This window comes from Rattus norvegicus, chromosome 10 (genome assembly GCF_036323735.1).
Source record: "Rattus norvegicus strain BN/NHsdMcwi chromosome 10, GRCr8, whole genome shotgun sequence".
Taxonomy (NCBI): domain Eukaryota; kingdom Metazoa; phylum Chordata; class Mammalia; order Rodentia; family Muridae; genus Rattus; species Rattus norvegicus.
The window spans coordinates 53,170,748-53,189,279 of record NC_086028.1 but is presented as its reverse complement, the minus strand read 5'-3'; the positions used below and the strand labels follow the sequence as shown (position 1 = coordinate 53,189,279).

The window sequence follows — 18,532 nt, the reverse complement described above, 5'->3', positions numbered from 1 at the left end:
CTAAGGAGGGCACTTCCTCCATGTCCTCAAGCCTATTGTAACCAAGTATCTTCGCTTCTTCTGTCTTGCTTTGCTTCGTTTTTGGTTTTTGCTTTTTTTTTTTTTTTCTTTTTCCCTTAGTGATGGGAATCAAACCCAGAGCATGCTAGGGGCCCACTCTACCAATGACTAGATCCCTGACTGTTTTCCTCAATTTTAAGTCAATCTTATTTTTTTCTCCTGACAAACTCCTTGCCAAACTTAGCTGGGAACCGACACAATTTAAGAAAGGGCTTTTTTTTTTCATGACCTTTCAAACTTCAATACAGCAGCTACTAAGAACTCTCGAGAACAACGGCTGTTGGAGCATCATGACCTATGGGTGTGAGGGTGCTGGTCATGCCGGTTGCTGTCTCCCAGACCATCAGCTTCTTTCAGCCCAGGAATCTTTCCTATTCTTTCTTAGAAATCCAAGCAGTTGCTCTTTTTCTTTTTTCGGTTTTTCAAGAGAGGGTTTCTCTATGTAGCTCTGGCTGTCCTGGAACTTGCTTTGTAGACCAGGCTGGCCTTGAATTCAGAAATTCACCAGCCTCTGCCTCTCTGGATTGCTGGGATCAAAGGCGTGCACCACCGCCACCCAGCTAGGTTGCCTTTTAAAACATTTGTAAAAAGTTCCATAGTAAATGAAAATTTTAACAAAACAGTTCACAGTAGAAGAGTTACGCAGATTGTTGAAAGGCTTCAGAGGACATATTTCGGATTCTAATCTAAATATTAGAAGTCAGAGTATTATCCCTGAGGAGAATTATCTCTGCGATCTAAAATCAGCACCAAAAGAAAGTGCTCTTTAGCTGGAGTGTTTGATCGACACAGGTATCTTAAAAGTAGAAAGGCAAGGAGTGGCTGGCACAAAATCCTTCCATTCTGTGAGGACCTAGCACATTACCAGCCTCGTGGTGACTGAGCGCCCTCTGCTGGTCAGTGGGGGAAGTTCAGCTACAGTAACTGGCCAATGGTGACCATAACTCTGTACTTTATTAATACATGATGTGTGCTTGTAAACATGGTTAGAAATAAAGTGTGCAGTAGTGACCAAGATGCTCACGAACGATGATGAGCCACATCTCTGGACACTGCCCTCTGTTCTCTGTTAACTTGGTTCTTTACAAGCCAACAGTTTCATGCCATACCAAGAGAGGCTCCAGATGAGATGAGCCCACAATACGTATTTTGAACTTAGAAATGTCCAACTTGTCCAACTCGGCCTCAACATGTGCCCCTGCATTCAGCATGCTTGTTTCCACTCCATTACTTTATAAAGTAACATGGAAATGCTCCGTTAATTGTACCAGTAGCACCGCTTTGGAAACAAGCATGCTATGCGTCCTGTCACAAAATCACCGCCTGGCAAGCAACAGTGGTACAAATCTGTTTGGCAACCGGTGTATAAAAATGCAAATATGCCACTAAAAGACTAATTAAGGGTGTCAAGTGGTAATGTATATACAATCAATACGGGCAGAGCCAAGGACCACCTACCTAGCCATCACTTCAACCTAAACAATTCAATTTCTTATTACACTGACTCTGCCAACTCACACCTAAAATGCAAATTAGTGAGATGGTGGTCCATGCTTTTAACAGTGGTACCCTTTTGCCTTGGGGACAGAACCCAGAAATTTGTAAGGCCCCCTGGGCTGGACACCAATCCACAGACTGGTGTGAAAGCTACTGCCCTAGGGCAATAGAATCCACAAATAGAAAGCACAAAGTGGGCTGGCCTATAGCCCAGCACTTAGGAACTGAGGCAGGATTCTGCAAGTCTCAGGAGTGCACAGTGAGTGCTGAGGAACAGAGAGGGAGACACTGACTTTAAAAATACATTCAAAAGTTCACAGCAGAATGAGGTGCATGGTGTACCAACTACACTCACTGTCTTGGGACCACGCAAGTCTCATGCCTTCCAGTGCCTTCTCAGCCTCCCTCCCTCACACCAGCTTCTCCTGCTCCTAATTTCTTACACTGCGTTTATGGCCCACACCATACAATGCTGCATGCCACCACTCTCTACTCTGCTCTCTAGTCATCTGTTAAAGGCAGAAAGGCCTCTTTACATGGAGAGCATTGCCTCTCTTCTGCCCAGATCAGTGAGAGCAAGCACTGGTTCCTGGTCACAGGGCGCTTTCTAGTTCACAGAGGGCCTTGCCACATACCCACCACGTTCCAGACTCACAAGCTGCAGAGCCGTGGTTATCTGTATTCCACAGAAGACAAACTGGGGTTAAAGTTGAAACCCAGGTTTTGTGAAGTTCAATCATTGTTCCTTCTCGAAATGCTACATATGGTGCTATGGGGCATTCCTGTCCACAGGTTGGAAAGAGCGAAAGAAAGCAAAGCGCTTGAAGCCAGTGAGAAAAAGGCAAACCATAACTCCCAGGCAACTATGGTGCAAACCAAGATCAAGAGAGACTAGAGACAAAAGCCAGAGCAAAGGATGCTGGTTCTCCCTCCAGCACTGGTTCAGCTCTGACACAGTAACCCATCCTCCACTGTAATCCAAAGGGCTGTCCTTCTTTGCTGCCTCTGAAGACTGTGGGGGTAAAGTGAGATCCATCAATGAATTGATCTACCTAAACTACCTACCTGCCTACCTACCTAATCTACCTACCTACCTACCTACCTAATCTACCTACCTACCTAATCTACCTACCTACCTAATCTACCTACCTACCTAATCTACCTACCTACCTAATCTACCTACCTAATCTACCTACCTACCTAATCTACCTACCTACCTAATCTACCTACCTACCTAATCTACCTACCTACCTAACCTGTTACCTGCCTACCTTCCTACCTACATTTTAATTTCTTAACTTCTACTTATTTAAAAGTTGAGCTTGGGGGACTGGGGAGATGGCTCTGGTTGGTAAAGTATTTGCCACACAAACACTCGGATCTTCAATCCCTAGCATCCATGTTAAGACAAACAAAAACCGAAAACATAAAACCACAGGGTATTGCGGCGCATGCCTGTAACTTCCAGGAAGCGGGGGGAGCTTAGGCAGGAGGCTCCCTGGGCTTGCTGGACAGTCATTCTAACAGAACCACTGAGATCCAGGTTCAGTGAGAGACCCTGCCTCAAAAAATAAGGTGGACCATAGCTGAGGAAGCCACCAGTCAACCCATGGCTGCCATATGTGCATACACATATAGAAGAAAAAGAGCAAAACTTGGAAAGTAGTCAACGTATTAAAAAAAAAAAAAAAGACAATGAGCTAAAACATAGTGTGCACAGAAACTCTTCTTTCTTCCTCCTCCTTGTTGATAGACTGGAAATTTCTCTCCTTTTCAATTCCCAAATGACTTTTGTAATTTAAAATTGATACGTGCCGCTGTAGAGATCTTTATTTTCCATGCCCGAAGTCATCACTGTGCTGTTATAATACCAAGTACTGAAATGCAAAACAGACTCTTTTTTCCATCCATAGATTAACAAAGCCTACCGAGTTCTCAGACACCCACTGATGGCTAGCAGGTTGGGAAACAAGCCCTCCCACATCCTGCGGGCAAGCCACACAGCTTTTAAGAAATATACTCGGCAGTTCTTTACGTTTCCAACACACATATCCTGGGGCCTCTCCTACAGGAACAGAGGCCACGGTGCCCACGGACTTGGCCTTAGCCATGTATATAATTAGAAGAAGAAAAAACAACAAAAACAATCCAACGACGTTATGGACAGTGGTTATAAGAATGACTGCATATTTATAACGGCAAAGTACTCGCTAGTGCAAAGAATGTGCTAAACCCATTGATTTGGAGGAATGCCCAAACTTAAATAAAAAAATGTAAATTACAGAGACATGTACATAATACAAGTCTGTTTTCAGAAAAAATATATTCAAAGCAATATACTTGTAAGTATAAATAGCAGTAGCTATGATCAAGAAAACGCCAACATTACACTGGTGACTTTAGGAGCATGGCATTTGCGTTGGGAAGAGGAAAGGCAATATGTGTTGGCGCTGTACATGAGTGTAAGCATGGATCATTATTTTAAGTCCAAGTAGAGAGCCAAACACGGTAATCCTCCTATAATCTCAGCACAGATGAGGGAGAGGCAGGAGGATCGAGTTCCAGCTCAGTCTGGGGTATATAGCGAGAGCCCCACTGAACTCCCCCCAAAATAAAAGGGGAAGGAAGGAAAGAGAGAAAAGAGACAGGAAACAAAGGCCTATAAAATATTACATGGCATCCCATTAACATGCAAAATTTGAAGTCTGATATATCATCTAAGAAATACATTTTAAAACGTTAGGTGGCAACCTATGTGGAAACTATTGGAAAGACACATTGAAACCATCTCTCTTGTTTTAAAATCAGGAACAGAGCAAAAGAACCAGGCCTAGCAACAAGCATGTGTAACCCACCACTTGGGAGAAAGAGGCAGGCAGATGAGGGGTTCAAGGTTCTCTGTGGTTGTGAAGAGCAGCCTGGGCTACTTGAGACTTTGGAAAGATGTCAAAGAGGAACACAGAGGAGCAAGGGAGAGAGAAAAATGAGGGGCGAGAGGAGGAGCAGGAAAAGTAGGGGGAAACAGACAAGGGTGTGTGCCAATTTTTCCAAGGGGAAAAGCAATGGATGAAAAAGTTTTCTACGTTTTTAAAAAGGAAGGAAGAGCAGGGGGTGGGGGGGGCAGACCAGGCTGGGCAGAGAAGTCTGGAGCCCATGAAGGGAGGCATGAAAATGACAGGCAGGTTTGCAATCCACACAGACAAGGCTAAAGGGAGAACTGGGCTGCAGTGGGAATCCTTTTCTAGCATTTAGGGAAAAGCACAATTAATTTCCACATTCTCTCCTTGATCTCAGGGAAGGAATGTGTCCATGGTTACCCAGCCAAGAGACGTTGGATGTATTTCCTCTTCTGCTGACTTACATCCCCACCTTGTGGTGTCCTCAGGACATAGCTTTTCTGCTTACATATATACATGTGTGTTAAGGTTTATGTATGTGACTCTGCGTGTGTGTTTGTGTATTTATACACACATTTAATTCAAGCGGAACATATAAAATGAAAGGCCACAAGCATACAGGTCAAAGATGCTGCAGTGAATACCCTCAGTTAACTGCTACCAAGGCAGGAACAGTAGCATCCAAATTCCTTACGTAAGTGCTGAGTGGGAGTGTGTGTGGGGGGGGGGCAGTACACACTGAACTGCGTGTGGGTCAGAGCGCAGCTCCCAGCAGTCAGCTCCCCTCCATCTTGTTAGAGTGGGATCTCTCACTTCTGACGTTGCACAGAGCACTCCAGGCTGGCTGGCCTGCAAGCTTCCAGGAGATTCTCCCACCTCCACCTCCCATCCCGTGGTACTTGAGTCCTGAGATTACAGACATGCAACACCACATCTGGCTTTTTACACCGGTTCCGAGGATCAATCTTAGGTCGTCAGGCAGGCATGGCAAGCGCTCTTACTCGATGAGCAGTCTCTCTGGCCCAGAAGCCCGTCTGTTGCATTCCGCTCACTTCCTCTTCCAAAAGGAACCACTTACTTTCATGATTCATGACACCATAAATTTCACCTTTATAGGAATGGCAGCATACATGTGTAACTCCTATGTCTGGCTTATGTCACTCAGCATGCTTGTGCGAGCCATCCACAGTGTGGTGTGCACCTGTAGACTGTTCATCTGCATTTGCTGTGTAATATCAATGTCTGAATATACCATTACTCTACAGAGTTCACTGGGCTGTTTCCAACAGGAACTTTTAAGAACAGCCCTGCTATAAACATTCTTTCTGTGTCCGTGGGACAGTCCCATTTGAGTGGGTGTGCAGTTTCTAAAGAGACCGTGCTTACGCAGTCCCACCAGTAGTCTATGAGAATTCCAGCAAGTCCTAGGAACATCTGGCTTGCCCAACAAGGTAGGCGAGCTGCTTGCTCTGGTAGGGATGGTGGTAGAACATCATGGTGACAGTCTGACTTTCCTGACGACCGACTAAAGCTAACACCTTTGCATACGTTCACCACATGCCATCTCCTTTGTGAAGCGCAGGGTTCAGTCCTCTGCTATTGTCTTTCTGATGTCATCTGCCTTCGAGGCTCTCTACTTATGGTTGATATACTTCCTATATCAGATGAACACCCTGAAGATATTGATTTCCACTCATTTGTCTTAAGTGTTGGTATTCTTTGGAAGACAGGTTTTGATGAAGTCCATTTCTCCATGTATTTCCTTTGTGTTTAGAGATTTGGAGGACTTAAGAAATCTTTGCCTATAACCACAGTTGTGAAGACCTTGGGTTTTCTACTAAATATGCTTGTGACCTTTCACGTTTAGGTCCATGGGTCCCTTGGAATGGTGACAGCAGAGGCAGCGAGACTCCCTTCTTCCCTGTGTGGACATCAGTTGACCTAATGCTACGCCCATTATGCCACTTCTGTGACCAGAGTGTGTGGACTGGTCCTAGATGCCCTATTTTGTTCTCCTGGTTCACTTGCCTATCCCTGGGCAACATCACGCTGCGGCCTCAGCCCAGATGCTGTGCTGCTGCGCCTTCTCGTCCACGCTGCCTTGGTACTGCTCGGTTCTTCACACTGCCATATAAACTGTGGTGGGAGCTAGATTATCGAGTGACAACACAAAAGCCAGAATTCAGATGGGGACTGTAAGTGGGTTTGCTCTGGATCTACAACCCAGTCTAAAGGAAGCTGATATCTTAACCACGCTGGGTGCTCTAAATCTCTGGGTTTCTCTAAGTGATGTTTCATGGCATTCGGTGTGAAGTTCTCATTAGGTTTATGCCCATGTATTTCATGTTAGAGAGAGAGAGAGAGAGAGAGAGAGAGAGAGAGAGAGAGAGAGAGAGAGATGCCTACATGAATATGTGAGCCCAGTGCCTATAGAGTCAGAAGGGGGTCAGTTCAGATCCTCTGGCCCTGGAGTTACAGACAATTGTGAGCTGCCATGTGGGTGCTGAGAGTTGAAGTCAGGACCTCTGGAAGAGCAGTCAGTGCTCTTGACCTCTGAGCCACCTCGCAAGCCCCAATGTGACATTATTTTAATAAACATTGCTGCAGGGCAGGTAGAGGGTTAATTCAGAGCCCTGTGAGTGACAGGCAGGACCCCTGGTGCTAAGCTACGCAGCCCGCTCAGTTATTTTTGGTTAATATAATGAAGACCAACTTCACATTCTTACCATTGTGTATTGTGGTTGCTGCTGCTGCTTAGCCTGGAAAGCCCAGTCTGGTGCTTCCCAACAGAGGGCTCTCTTATCCCCCTGGTAATAATAGATACATCACGACTAGATCAATGGCCTAGAGCTGCAACAAATAACAGTCCCTCAAAGTTCAAGGTCTTCAGTTTCATTGTTTGATTAAGCAATGAATTATTTGCATCCAAATAGAGAGGTTCTCCTTATAGATAGCCTTCGTTCAGAAGCCAACTGGACTATTAGGGAAAAATGCTAATCCAGAGTAAAGACTACAGAGAACCCTCCAAGCAATAACCGGTCTGGGAAGTGCATGCAGACCCTAGACGCTTCCGACAGCCCCTCTGCCACGTTCAGAGTCAGCTGCATAATGTTCAAGAGCGAGTTTAAACTTTGCTTAATACTCTCCAAGGCATGCTGCTAACAAAAAAGGATCACACACACAGTTAAGAGTGTAAATTACACATCTGTGTGAAGAAATAGAGGTTAGAGACAGGAGCCTAGAGGCATGTGTGCAGCCACACACATGCAAAATCTCTCCAGAAGGACACACAGGCAACTGTCCAAGATGGCTGCCACCAGGAAGAAATGGGAAAGTGCATGTTAGAGCTGAGAGAACCTTTGTTGTCATTGATAGTTCTTTCCACAGTTGGACTTTTTGTTGCTTAACGTAGTACTTTAAGATTTTACCATTAATCTATAACATATGGAAACATAAAAATTATACTGATGTAAACATATAAGCAATAGTATATATTTTTAAATATTTTTCAAAAAAATACTCTATTAAATTACCATAAGTCACTGCAATATCCCAAAGTGTCAAAATTTTGGCTTAATAATCTCAGCCAAATCGGTTAATAAAGATGTGGCTCAGTGGGGAAGTATTTGCCTGGCATACACGAGGCCTTTGGTTCAAAGGGAGAACTCTGAGTCCTAAGAATAACTTTGTCATAAGACAAATGCAATTTTTCCCCCCAAGAAAACATGGTCACTCCCTTGAGCAATAGCTCAGTGGCACAGTGCACTTTTTGCAAGGCCCTGAACATGATCCCCAAGGCCCAACCCCAAATAACAAAACAGTTCACTATGTACACCGCGTGACTCGTCTCAGACCACTAGTTACTACAGAACAAAAGCAGGTGTATCAGGGGCAGCAGTTATAGCTTAACTGGCCGAGTGCTTGCCAAGACATACAAAGCAGAGAGTACAATAGGCATGGCTGCACACAACTGTCATTCCATCACTTGGAACGACAGAGGACAGAGGCAGGAGGATCAGAAGCCCCAAGACCATTCTCTGGCTGCAGAGTGAGTACAAGGCCAGCTGCACTACATGGTACCTTGTCCTGAAACAAAAGCAAAACAGATGAACCAGTACAAAGGAGGTGCCAGATTTCTTAAGCCCCTCCCCTTTTCAAATCCTCCTTCTGGCTGCCACACTATCAGTCCACACACCAAACTAACTGGTTACAGTTCTCCAGCTTCTGAAGACAAAGCCAGAAGCTACTACTTCTTAAAAACAAGTAAACAAGAATTAACACAGAACGCATGAGATCATGACTACAGAAGAAAGCAGCACATGAAAGTGTGTGTGTATGTGTGTGTGTGTGAATGTGACTGTGCTTCTGCACGTATGTATGTGCACATGTTATGCACATGTGTATGCTTGCGTGTACATGCATGTTACATGTGGTAGGGTTCACACATGTAAGTGTATGTGCATTAGAGCTGGGTTGTATTGCAACTCATCGTCTCTTGAGGAAGAAGTGGAAAGTGGAAATAGCCCAGCTTCTTAAAAAAGACAAAACTGGGAGGGAGAGGGGTTAAAAGCAATGATCTAGCAAATGTAGTTTAGCATGAATAAAATAACCCAAAGGCCAGTGAGCTTTATTTATTTATTTATTTCTCTAGGACAGAAGCAGCAGGAAATGAAAGTCCTTCCTTTGGTCAAAGGATTGGGGATGTGTCTCTGGCTCTTCAAGCATTGTCACCCTGAGGAGAGCTGCGTCAAGGGAGCTAGGGAAGAAAGCGGAGAGGCCCCCACCGTCTGCTCACTCTGCACCCCCATCTCTTCCCATTTTCAGAACATCAACTCTGGTCAAGGCTCTGCCCCATGGAGAACAGGACTGCCCTCGTTTTCAGTTCAGAACAATAACTAGCTTGGCTAACCAAGCCAATCGTGGCAATTTAGAGACTTCTTGGCTTCTGGTCTTATTGGGTCATGTGACACAGGCTACTCTATTTCAGTTTTAAGCCAAAGCTAATTGTGAAGCTCCTAGGAAGTGGTTCGTTACTCTTAAAAATAGTAAAAACTGAGCTGGAGAGATGGCTCAGTGGTCAAGAGCACTTACTGCTCTTGCAGAGGACCTGAGTTCAGTTCCCAACATGCATATTAGGCATCTCACAACCGCCTGTGTCTGGCCTCCTTGGCCCCTGTACATACATGATGCACATAAATTCATGCAGGCACATACACATAAAATAACTAATTTTTTAAAAATGAAAACTGAGAAGTGAGGCGATGGCTCCATGGGGAAAGAACTGGTCATGCAGCCTGAGGTTCAGGTCCCCAGCACCCACGTAAATACCAGACAAGCAGGGATTCACTTATACTCCCAGCACTCAGGAGGTGGAGACAGGGGGATCTCTGGAACAAGTTGAATAACCAGGCTAACCAAATTGGCAAGCCCTGGGTTTAGTGAGAGACCCTGCCTCCACATATAAGTTGGAAAACGATTATATACAACACTGACCTCTGGCCTACACACTACACACATACACACACACACACACACACACACACACACACACACACACACAAACATACAAAAATAACTAGAAAAATGTAAGAATCAACAGAAAATCTATTAAAAGCAGAATTAAGAAGTGGGTATAGTGTTAAGAGCAGATATCAGGTATCAAAAGCCTGTGTGCAAAAAGGCGAGCATTGACACAGCAACAGCAAGATTAAGAAAGAAGGCACAAGCTTGCCTTTCATCCCAGCACTTGGGAGGCAGAGAGAGGCAACTGCTGAGTCTGAGGCCAGCTTGGTGCACAGAGCACGTTCCTGGACAGTCAGCATACACTAGAAGCACTGGCCTATAGACTGTAGAGCTGACAGACACACATAAAGGTGCAGAGGTGGCCCACAGGAATGTGTCACGTGACAAAGCCAGCACCTCTATCTTGAAAAGCTGAAGTCATACACAAAACTACAAAGGCCAAATTAGAGAAGAGTGGGGTTCACATTCTCAGTCAGATACTTAACATTACAATTGTTTAAAATTACTATTATTATTACTACTGATACTGTGTGTACATAATGGTGTAATCAGAGGAACCTCGGGAGAGTCAGTTCATTCCTTTCGTCTACTTTTTGGTGGGTTCCAGGATCAAACTCAGCTTGTCAGGCTTGTGTAGCAAGCACTTTATCCTCTGAGCCACCATCTTGGCAGCCCAGATGTTTTTGAATACTAAAAGCCACAATCCCAATACTCGGGAGGCAGAGACAGGCAGATCTCTGAGTTCCGGGTCAGCCTGGTCTACAGAGTGAGTTCCAGGACAGCCAGGGCTACAGAGAGAGACCCTGTCTGGGGTTGGGGGAGTGGAGAGCCATGTTTCTTTAGACCTTGGGTCTCTGTAAGTACATGGAGTAAGTGCATGCATCTCTACTCCGATTGCATACGACAAAACTCTCCTTGGGGAAGCTAAGCGCGCAGGCAAACAGGTGCAGGAACTGCTGACACAGGTCTGACTGGCTCCGAGTCAGTGGGTGACAGTTTCCAAATGCCATCAGAATTTCCAATGCATATGCTCTCAGACCCAGCCACCACTCCTGAGATTTTCTTCAGAGAGACATTTTGACACCTAAGAAGTCACCTACATTTCAGATCATCTGCTCTGTATTTGCAGGGGCTGGAGGGAGACAGTCTCACATATCCCAGACCAGTACTGAATTTTTGTGGTAGAAACTATTGAACTTTTGTAACAGAAAGACTGAGAAAAAGACACAACATATAGTTATTAATTAGTTGAATTAATTATGGTATGTGTACAAGATGAAATATATTAAATACCAATATCTAATTTAATACTAATTTAATATTAATTTAATACTAGTAACTTAATACTAAAATATCAACTACAAATCTGAATGGGAAAAATCTCTAAGATATATAATAATAAGGTATGTATGAAAGATGGTGGACTATAAGAGAATATACTCCTGTTTATTGCTATTAAGTTTCAAAAACTTCTAGAAGGATATGGGCAAAAAAACATTAATTACTTTGTAGGAGTGAGGGTCAAAACGAGAGGACTTTCCCTGAATCCTGGTAAATGCTTTTTAGATTTCCTAGCCACAGGGATATTTTACTCATGGTAAGTATCTTCTTCCTCTCCTATTGCTCTGCCCCCAGTGCAGCTTAATAGCTGCTGCATCCATCTGGAAACCATGAGAGGCTTCGGGCTGAGCGGAAGGCAGAGGAGCAGAGGATAACGGACAGCAGCACCAGGCAGCTCAGTTAGCCAGTGTTCTATCGTGGGGCCTCCTTCAGGAGAATGCTTTAAGTAGATTTGGTAGGATTATCTGTTCCCTGTGGCTGAGAGAGTCAATCCTAACTGCATGGTGAACCAAACTCATGCCCTCTGTGGGCACCTGAACTCACATGCAAACGCGTGATCTTACAAACAGCCTAATCATTCTTCTTACGGCTTATAGCATTTAGATATATGTTCTACTCATCATCACCACCTAGGCTCATTCCCAAACACAGCCATCATGCATGATGCTGGGTTAAACTTAGGTATGCAAGCATCTAGTGTATGATGGTTCCTCTGGGTATATTCCTAAAGAACGGTGCTGCTGGGTCATATACTAGAGCTACGGTTTGTTTGTTTGTTTGTTTGTTTGTTTGTTTTTTGTTCTTTTGAGGCACTCTATAGTGATTTTTTTAGGCACTCTATAATGATTTTTTTTAAGGCACTCTATAATAATTTTTTTTGAGGCATTCTATAATGATTTCCACAACAGCTTCTGCCAGGAGTTACTCCCACTCCTCCCAGTGTTTGTTACTGTTTGTTTTCCAGATGGCAGCCATTAGGGTGAGACAGAACCTTAGTAATTTGAGTTACATCCCTGACGGCTGAGGATGTAGAGCTCTGGACTCTCTGTGACCTTGCTGATCCGTCATACTTTTCAAAAGTGTCAGACCAGTTCATCTGGCCTTAACAGGTCTGTTGGTTCTTTCATGTTCACATGTCTGTCAATAGAAAAGCTGCTAGACTCTCTGCCATTTTGTGGGCTGCACCATCGGCCTCCTTCCCTGTTTGGGAGCCATTTCTTTTCCTTTACTTGGGTGCTAGAAACTGAACCCAGGACTTCAGACTCTAATCCACATTCTCAGCCACCATGAGCCTCCTATTTTGATGCATTCCACCCTTGTCAAATTATATTATCCCTTGAGCTGTTAGTCCTATTTAGAAAATCCTGTCTACGCCCATATCTTGAAATGTGTACTTCTAGATATCTCTAGTTTGGGGTCTTACACCATTTTTGCTCCATTTGTAAACTGATTTTTGTACAGGGTGAGAGTCAGGCATCGAGTTTCAGCCTGTAAAATGTGGGTATCCAGTTTCCCCAGCACCATTCGTCAAAGAGGCTGTCTATTCTGCAGTGTGGCTGCAGCTGTGTGGCTTTGCTTCGGATCCTCTCTTCTGTGGATCCTCTCTTCTGTGCGCTGGTCCAAGTGCCGGTTTCCATGCCTGTTCCGTGATGCTTAGCTCGAGTGGTTCCATATCCTGAAGTCTGATGCTGTGCTCTCTCTCCCGACTGCTGACTAGAAAAGCAGCAGGGCTACATGCTTACCTATCAAATTACTCAAAATAACCAGGGAGCCCAGAGTACATGCCTCCCCTGCCCCAGTTCGATATCGTAGCCCCAGCTTCCTGCACAGGAAGTTTGGAGCCACGTGACCATCTCCAGCCAATGGGCAGAGGGTAAGATAGTTGCAGGCCAAATCGTCTAAGAAGGAATAGTGCTCCACACCTCTCTCTGCTCCATCCACATGATACATGGCCTTGTGTTACAATAGCACAGCCCCGGGACGAGCCAACCTGGACCTCTGAGTCGCTGAGAAAGCTTTCGATTAAACACACCTGACAGTCCCAGCTTTTAGTTCCCCAAGTAGCCGATCACGTCTTAGAGTGGCTTCCAATCAACGAAAACTTGCTGTGTTCAAGTGTACCCAGCTCTAGGATAGGTCTTTGGGGAGATGCAGACACAGAGGAAGTAGAGAGGTGTTCATTCAGGAGAAACTCTTTAAGCGTTGTGTAGCCTTTGATCCCTGTCATCAGGATACTTCAGATCTCCATCAAGAGGCAAAAAATACATTTAAAAAAAGGCAAATGATGAGTGCTGGCTCCTGTGATCTCACTAGCTAAACAGGCTCACACTGATAAGAGGACGATGCGCTCACTCTTCTGCTGAGTTCACTGTTTCCTGCCATGGTGTGTGTCATGTCACCGTATGGGTGTTTCAGGGACTACACCCTACAAAGAGCAAGCGCTCTCTCTTAGTGCTGGCTTCAGGCTGCCACATCCTGAGAGGCAGGGATGGCGACGGGCACACACGCTAGGCGCCGTGAGCTTTATCACAGCATTCTTGCATCTGTATCCACATTTATTACACTGCCGGGGAACTGCAGGGTTTCTAGCTGCCTTTCTTACCTACTTATTTAAATAAAAATAAAGCTTCACTGATGTCAGCACATCCTTTCAGAAAAGCTAGGGGTTACCGTATTTCTGGGTATAATTAATTAAAGGGGTAAATATCAGTTTGCATACTAAGCCAGCTAATGAAATTAAGTGTATATTCCTTATCTACTAGAAGAGTGGTCTTGTGTTAACATCAAGCATAAATGAATTATTCTTTAAGAAACCTATGTACTGTTGAGTGCAAATCCTTTTAATAAACCATTAAACTAATATAAGACATTCCATGATTTAAAATGAGAGAGGGTATATTCTTCCAAACTGGGCTGATTTACTCCTTGGGCAACTTAATGAATGGGCCCCACTACCAGGAGATCACCATAGTGATGCCAGACTTGGTGCAGACACCTGGTTGGCATAACATACTCAGCCCAGAACTCCTACTAAACTCCAGCAATCCTCCAGCCTCAGCCCCCTAGCTGGGTCTACAGGCATGGGCCATCATACCCTGCAAGAGAAGTTTTATATGCTTTTTTTTAATTTAATTTTTTTAACTTATTCATTTTGAGAGGTTATATTTTTAATGTAAGATTTAATGTAATTTTTCTCATGCATACTTGGGCTGCCCACACAGTGATATAAAATACATACTGTATAGTCTATGTTTTCAGTAGAACAGGAGAAAAGTGTGTCTAAAATTAAAGTCATTCTATTCCTAGAAAATGTGACATTTCGTTATCACCACCTTTTGATTCTAGCAAGCTGCCATTTTGCTAGCATCCCTTTCCTGACATAAAACTACCAACACAAACTCCAAATAACTTGCCTTCCCATAATCCTCTGTGTGGTTAGCGATGTGGAGTTAAGCTTAGCCGGTTAGCCACCCACGACAGCAGAGTTAATCTCAGAGACCGTCACAGCGCAGTGGAGTATGCAGTCATTCCTCTCCCTCTTCACAAAGCTCCAGCTAATTGCGAGGCTCGGCAAGGCTCTGAATGCAAAGGGCAGCCGGCTTTCAAGTCAGCAGCTGTGTTACTGCTTATCGTGCTCCGAGGGACACTGTTGCACAGAGGCTTCTTTAACAACTGCCCAAATACCTAAATTAGCCAACCATTGCTTATTTGGTCCCGGGCTTACTGCTCTAGAATAATGACGGGTGATCTGCGAGGTGAAATGAAGACTCTGTCACATGAGGGCTACACATTCAATTATGGGATCAGCTCGTTAATGTCTGCTTAAAGGAAGTGTTAATCCAAACTGACGTTTGCCAAGATGCTTCTCTCCCTAATAAGCTCTGTCTGAGAGAAGAGATTGGAGGAAAGGTACGGGAGGTTTCTGAGAATGAGGGACACTGGCTTCGCAACGCAAGCAGAAGCAAGAAATTTCAGGCTCAGCATCCCTTCGCTCACTAGGTACCCTTAAGGTTTCTGCATCAGCAATGGTGCCATCTCCCTGCCTAGTTAGAGCAAGGCCACCCTGGGGGTGCACTCTCATGACCCCATTTTGGAGTGGCTTCTCTCTAGTATGCATCTCCTTACTAGCTGGGCTTTCCTAGACTGTCTATGGGACTTGTACTTCTTGTACAGGCACACACAGACATATTCCTGTTAGGATGGGCACAATGGCACTAACCAACCCCAGTCCCACAACGATTTGCTAAGAAACTGAGGAATTCACCTAATAATCCACTACCATTCTCCTTCTTTATGTTTCCGTTGTGGCTGATTCCTATTTGGCCCACTGATTTCTTACACAAGGCAGGAGTCATGCTCTGGGAAATGGGCCCCTCTCCTCAGCCCTCTCCTTGGCAGTGCGTACATACTTTTTAAACACAACTTCTCTGGCAGCTTACTGAAGGACAAGCTGTGTGTGTTCATGTGTGTGCATGCACTGCCTTGGGCTCTCTATCTTGGGGAAATACGGGTAAGTTCGGCCAGTGACCTTATACAATGCGACATCCAGAATTCATGTACCGTTACTTCAGTTTATTCTGATCAGCACAAGTCATCCCAACCACTTACCAACAGACTGATATGTAGCTGCTTTGGGTCCAGGTGGGTCAACCTTAACACACAGTCTTAGTGACAGAATGGAAGGTCCTCAGCCTCTGGCCCAAACCAAGTCTGTCTTTGCTCTGAACCTGCCAGGTTTCCTAAAATTCTCCCATCCAGTCATTTGCTTTGGTTTAAATCCTAGGATCTGAGGATGCTTTGATTAAAATAGACATAGAAGGTAAGCTACTAGTCAACGTTGGTCTGATAGCTAGACCTAACAGAAGACTGTCTAGTAATGAACAAGGCAACAGGCAGCACACTGGGGCCTGGGAGGGGACAGCTGGGAGGGTGGGTAGTGCCAGGGGCAGCACATGGAAAAGACTGGCCAAGGAGGCCGGGTCACTTGAGGAGTAGAGCATGTGACGGTGAGACAGAAGGTCCTCACACCTGGCAGCAGCTTGAGCTTCCCCTAACCCAGTGGAGACCCAACACTCCAGAGATGACAAAGCTCATAAAGGCAATCACCTCATCTGGTTCTAATAATAACAAAAAAAATGGGCAAAACATGGCCCAGTTTTAAATCAATGGATAGAACCCCAGATGAGTGAGGGACTAGTAAGCTGCCTGGTCCAGCCCTCTCTATTATGGAAAAGTTACAATTTGATCTCTAGGGACTAGACAGATGGCTTGGTGACTGTGATCCTATGCTGCTCTTACAGAGGACCCATTTGGTTCCTAGCATCCATTCAGTGACTTAAACCATCACTAACTTCAAGCTTCAAGTCCAACTGCCTCCGATTCCTCTGGCTTCTAAAGGCACCTGTACTCATGTGCATACACACACACACACACACACACACACACACACACACACACACACACACACACACACACGGAACCCAACCTTTCCAGCAGGCTGACTTTAGAACTGACTACCCTCCTGCGTCCTTCTGAAAGGCGATGCTGTAAAGAGCAGCTGAGTTAGCAGTGTCTGGTGTCTAGAAAGCAAACAGAGTATGTGCCACTCTCCTCCTCCTCCCCCTTCCTCCTTCCTCTGACACAGTGTCTCACTGTGACCCAGGCTGGCCTATGTATCCAAGCAATCCTTGGTCTCACAAGAGCCAAGGTTACAGGAGTGGGCAACTACATCTGAGCTATTATTTCCTTCTCTTCCCTACAGTGAAGGCTCTTACTGGAAGATGTCATTTCTTCTCATCGGATTCCTCTGCTGACCTGCCCTGGCTCACCAATCTGGATCAGCAGCCTCTCACTCCATCCCTTGTGTCTAGTGCCACAGTGAACAGTGCCAGAGAGCACTAAGGAGTCTCAGTTAAGTTTGCCCCACAAGCTTCTGCCTGCATTTTAAAACCTCGCCCAGACACACCCTCTTGTTCATTAACCTCAGCTTTCATCCTTCACAAAAATGACTTAATTTCGCCTAGCTTTGTATATTTTGTAAATTCTTCCTGATGCCTTGACTCAAGTGTGCCAGAGAACCATCGAACCGACAGGAGTGAACTGCTGCTTTCCCTCCGGCTCGCCCTAGGACAGTGGTGTGCAAGCCTCTGGCTTATGACAACCGCCTGAAGCCACCCACCCCAACTCGGAGTGAACGTTTGAAGTGGGGCGTGGCAGCAGCCCTTGGGACACTACAAAATCCCTCAGAACTAAGCAGAAAGCTGATTCCTGTGAGCTCCAGGATGGATGCGTCACTCAGTGCCAGAGCCCTGGAGAGGAGAGCAGTCTCTCTTCTGAACTTGTTTGCTTCTGTGATATTCCCAACCATGAACTTAAGGTCCAGAATCGGGGAGAGGCCGATGCTAAAGGTGTAACAATTTATCCTTCATTAGCCCCAGCAATGGAGGCTGTGTTCAGGGCAGCTGTTAGCTATATGCACTGCCCATCACAGGCTGGCAAAGAACCTGGGGAAGAAAGCCGACAAGGAAGCCCCTCCCTCTATGGCTTTGTCCTAGCCTCACCAGGACACAATTTTCAATAGGCCAACTTCAGGAGTTTACCAGGCAGAAAACTCAAAGAAGGCAAAAGAAAACTTCGAGCTGTATTCTCCATGAGTATGCCCCACCTAACAAGAGCTTAAGCTGAACACACCAGGCTTATGAAATCCGGGGAATTAATGAAAACTAAAGGCAGAAGGAAAATACAATCAGATGCTATAAACAAGCAGACTTTGTACAGAATAGAAACTCACTGCTAGAGCTCTGAAGAGGAGAGTAGCTTCTCTTCTGAACTCGTTTCCTCCTGTCGTGACGGCGCCTGAGTCCTCAGGGGCCTGGGTGTCCCTGTAAATGAAAGCATCGTACCTGATCAAATCCGGCTCGGAACCCTCATTCTTAAACGATGCCAGGAGCAGTCTCTCTCGGGTGACAAGATCATCCAGAAGGTTCTGTCTTCGATCCCCCTCCAGTTGTGTTCTGTGGTCAGTTGTTAAGGTCCAACAGTGGGTGGCTTAGCTCATTTCCCTAAGGCTTTATTAACCCAAGTCACCTGCAGCCATTACAGGCTCCACCTACTGCTACCCAGAATCCTTCAGGTAAATGACCCTGACTGTACCACTGCAAATGGATAATGCAGACACTGACAGAGATCACTATTAGAGTCCTATCACTAAAGAG

The 18,532-nt window shown here is 45.2% G+C and overlaps 1 protein-coding gene across 12 annotated transcripts in view; it reads right to left on the bottom strand.

Moving 5' to 3' along the window:
* Positions 1-18,532, bottom strand: part of Stx8 (syntaxin 8) — a 239,341-nt gene that overhangs the window by 204,633 nt on the left and 16,176 nt on the right. For 6 of the 12 annotated variants that reach the window (XM_063269743.1, XM_017597495.3, XM_063269744.1 and 3 more), the window contains exon 4: positions 18,221-18,331. The exons of 4 other annotated variants lie outside the window; for them this stretch is intronic. In XM_063269743.1, coding sequence (XP_063125813.1) covers positions 18,221-18,331 — 111 coding nt within the window. Of the gene's footprint in view, positions 1-14,731; positions 16,163-18,220; positions 18,332-18,532 lie in introns of those variants that run through there. 2 more of the 12 variants (XM_063269745.1, XM_063269749.1) reach the window with 2 other exon arrangements.